Genomic DNA, 3,357 nt, shown 5'->3' with positions numbered 1-3,357 from the left:
CCGAGACGCTGAACGGGGCGGTTCGGCGGGAGGACCTCGCGAGGAGGTCCGGCTCACGTGCACACAGTTTGTGCGCTACCACAAAGAGCACTGCGTGCAAGGGCTGCTACACGTGCGCAGGTATGGACCTGTCTGTGGGCATGCAGGTGCGTGCACGGGTTCCAGAATGACCTTATACAGTGCTGTGAAAGAGTATTCGCCCCCTTCCTGATTTGTAGTCTTTACATATTTATCACATCCAAAGGTTTCAGTTCATCAAACCAATGTTAATATCACACAGAGACTATACAAGGAAATGCAAAATGCCGTTTCTAAATGCCAATTTAATTTATTTCGGCACAAAATAAAAAAATTATCACTAAGCTGTCATTATGTGAAAAAGTAATTCTACATTGTATTTTCTCTATACAATATCAACTTTGATCCCGTTCATTTTTATTGCTGCTTTAGTTTTAGGCCTCTCTCCCTCTCACCCTCTAGCGCCGCAGGAGAGAGTGCATGTACCTCAACTGGTGAATCCTTGCTCTGATATCGACTGGCTTACCAGGCAGAACCGGCACTGAGACCAGCATGACCTCTACCTGACAGGAAAAGGCAGCGACCGCCATGACGTCCTTTCCCCCACCCAAAAGTGCCTTACGGTGCAGTTCTTCCATCCCTCGTGATGGTCGCTGACTTTACTTCCACTCCATCGCACTTGTCCATCAACTTCAAACCAAATGACACACTGTGTTTATTCGCTAGGAATATACTGTACTGGCACAAAATTAGGTACACGTTAAGTGGATCTAAAAAAATCTCCACTCACCTATTCAAATAACAGGGTTTTTTTTTTAATTAAAATAAATTAGACCAAGATCATTTCAAAGCGTTTTCCACTGTTATTGTGGCCTGTAATTGACAGCTTTCTTAAAAAATATTTTCAAGATGGGGCTGCACCCTCATAACTTGGCATGCGGCGTGTTCAGAAGTATCCCATCACATTTAAACTTGCAGTATTTTAAATGGGAGTCGGCACACAACTGCCACCATTTAAAATGGCTCGAATTAAGCCCAAAAGACATTTGGCTATTCTAGTCTACTTTTACTGACATTTTTTGAATATCCACTGCAGCTCCAATAAAACGGTATTTTCTCTATACAATATCAACTTTGATCCCGTTCATTTTTATTGCTGCTTTAGTTTTAGGCCTCTCTCCCTCTCACCCTCTAGCGCCGCAGGAGAGAGTGCATGTACCTCAACTGGTGAATCCTTGCTCTGATATCGACTGGCTTACCAGGCAGAACCGGCACTGAGACCAGCATGACCTCTACCTGACAGGAAAAGGCAGCGACCGCCATGACGTCCTTTCCCCCACCCAAAAGTGCCTTACGGTGCAGTTCTTCCATCCCTCGTGATGGTCGCTGACTTTACTTCCACTCCATCGCACTTGTCCATCAACTTCAAACCAAATGACACACTGTTTTTATTCGCTAGGAATGTACTGTACTGGCACAAAATTAGGTACACGTTAAGTGGATCTAAAAAAATCTCCACACACCTATTCAAATAACAGGGTTTTTTTTTTTTAATTAAAATAAATTAGACCAAGATAATTTCAAAACGTTTTCCACTGTTATTGTGGCCTGTAATTGACAGCTTTCTTAAAAAATATTTTCAAGATGTGGTTGCACCCTCATAACTTGGCATGCGGCGTGTTCAGAAGTATCCCATCACATTTAAACTTGCAGTATTTTAAATGGGAGTCGGCACACAACTGCCACCATTTAAAATGGCTCGAATTAAGCCCAAAAGACATTTGGCTATTCTAGTCTACTTTTACTGACATTTTTTGAATATCCACTGCAGCTCCAATAAAACGGTGGTAATAATAATAATAATAATTCGTGTAACAATGTTGATTCTGATTTGTTTGCAAGTAGGTTTCTGATTATTTACACCTGTATGTTATGATGAAAGAAGCCACTAGATGTCAGTGTTTGTCGTTGAAGGGACACGCTCAAGTTTTAATTTATCAATAAATATAAATCAATTCCTTACTCCAAACATTCACTGTCAATCTTTACCTGCAGATTTTCAGCACAGCGGCACTACTGTCATTCAGCCTGGCGCTGGCTGCCGTTTCTCTGATGGGCCTCAGCCAAGGCGACCGCCAGCTGAGAGGCTACCACGTCCTGAGCCGGGCGGCGGCGTTACCTGCCTCCAGTGAGGAGCAGCTGAGGACACCTGCTGATTTGGAAGACCCGCTACCACAACAACAAGAGCAGACAGCGGAACTTTCACCTTCTGTCTGCAGTATTAATTCTGGTATTGTGTTTTTTTTTGGGGGGTGGAATCATTTAAAATGGTGTATTTATTGATAATTATTTTGTGTTAGACCTCCATACGTCCCCTCCGCTCCAGTCCATGCCGGATATGATCACCAGCACGCAGAGGAACCATGGCAACAGCATAGGCAGAAATACAAGTTGTTGTATTGTAGATGGCAATGATTTCCTGCACGTTTGTGATTGGATATTTGATGCAATGTTCTCTGCAGGCCACATGGGGACGCTGTGCGATGGGCAGCAGCAGAGTACGTCGTCTTCGGAACATCTGTTGAATTTAACGGCACCTGAGCATCAGCAAGCCGCAGATGACAAGCAGACAGCCAGACATGTTCTGCTCTGTCTCTTGCTTATTGTCAGCCTGCTTGCGGTAAGAATTCACTCATATTTATCGTTTGTAATCTGGAGTGTATCTTAAATTCTATTTCATTTTGCTCACATGAGCAGTGAGCGTATGTTTGTTTTTCTGTACCACGTTGAGTGTAGAACCTGTCGAGCTGCCTGTGGTGGTTGCTGAACAAAGACCCCGGCCGCTTGTACTTGGAGCTTCAGTTCTTCTGCGCCGTGACCAACTACGGCCAAGGCTTTCTGTCGTTCGGGATCTTCGGCCTGGACCGTCACCTCATCCTCCTGCCCTTCAAGAAGAGGTAATCATACCGCCAGCGCCGGGCGTCCGCCAATAGGTCGCACTCACGTGACCGCCGTCCTGCTGCGGTGCCGGCAGATTGTCGGCGTGGTGGGGACGAGACGCTGAACGGGGCGGTTCGGCGGGAGGACCTCGCGAGGAGGTCCGGCTCACGTGCACACAGTTTGTGCGCTACCACAAAGAGCACTGCGTGCAAGGGCTGCTACACGTGCGCAGGTATGGACCTGTCTGTGGGCATGCAGGTGCGTGCACGGGTTCCAGAATGACCTTATACAGTGCTGTGAAAGAGTATTCGCCCCCTTCCTGATTTGTAGTCTTTACATATTTATCACATCCAAAGGTTTCAGTTCATCAAACCAATGTTAATATCACACAGAGACTAT

The 3,357-nt window shown here is 45.5% G+C and overlaps 1 protein-coding gene and 1 long non-coding RNA gene across 5 annotated transcripts in view; both read left to right on the top strand.

The window, feature by feature from the left end:
* The window catches only part of LOC109526694 (integral membrane protein GPR155-like), a 20,829-nt gene extending 17,494 nt beyond the window's left edge, over window positions 1–3,335 (top strand). The window contains exons 14-18 of one of the 4 annotated variants that reach the window (XM_019888141.1): window positions 2,074–2,308; window positions 2,379–2,456; window positions 2,541–2,698; window positions 2,815–2,975; window positions 3,053–3,334. In XM_019888141.1, the coding sequence (XP_019743700.1) occupies window positions 2,074–2,308; window positions 2,379–2,456; window positions 2,541–2,698; window positions 2,815–2,975; window positions 3,053–3,281 (861 nt within the window). In that variant the 3' untranslated portion in view covers window positions 3,282–3,334. Of the gene's footprint in view, window positions 1–2,073; window positions 2,309–2,378; window positions 2,699–2,814; window positions 2,976–3,052 lie in introns of all 4 variants that reach the window. The other 3 variants (XM_019888140.1, XM_019888142.1, XM_019888139.1) reach the window with 3 other exon arrangements.
* Window positions 8–618, top strand: LOC109526697 (uncharacterized). Its single transcript, XR_002170395.1, has 2 exons — window positions 8–120; window positions 481–618. It is a non-coding gene; the product is annotated as an uncharacterized LOC109526697 (long non-coding RNA).
* Window positions 3,336–3,357: the final 22 nt, after the last annotated feature.

This window comes from Hippocampus comes, unplaced genomic scaffold (genome assembly GCF_001891065.2).
Source record: "Hippocampus comes isolate QL1 unplaced genomic scaffold, H_comes_QL1_v1.1 scaffold136, whole genome shotgun sequence".
Classification (NCBI taxonomy): Eukaryota; Metazoa; Chordata; class Actinopteri; order Syngnathiformes; family Syngnathidae; genus Hippocampus; species Hippocampus comes.
This window is presented reverse-complemented; position numbering and strand designations above follow the sequence as displayed.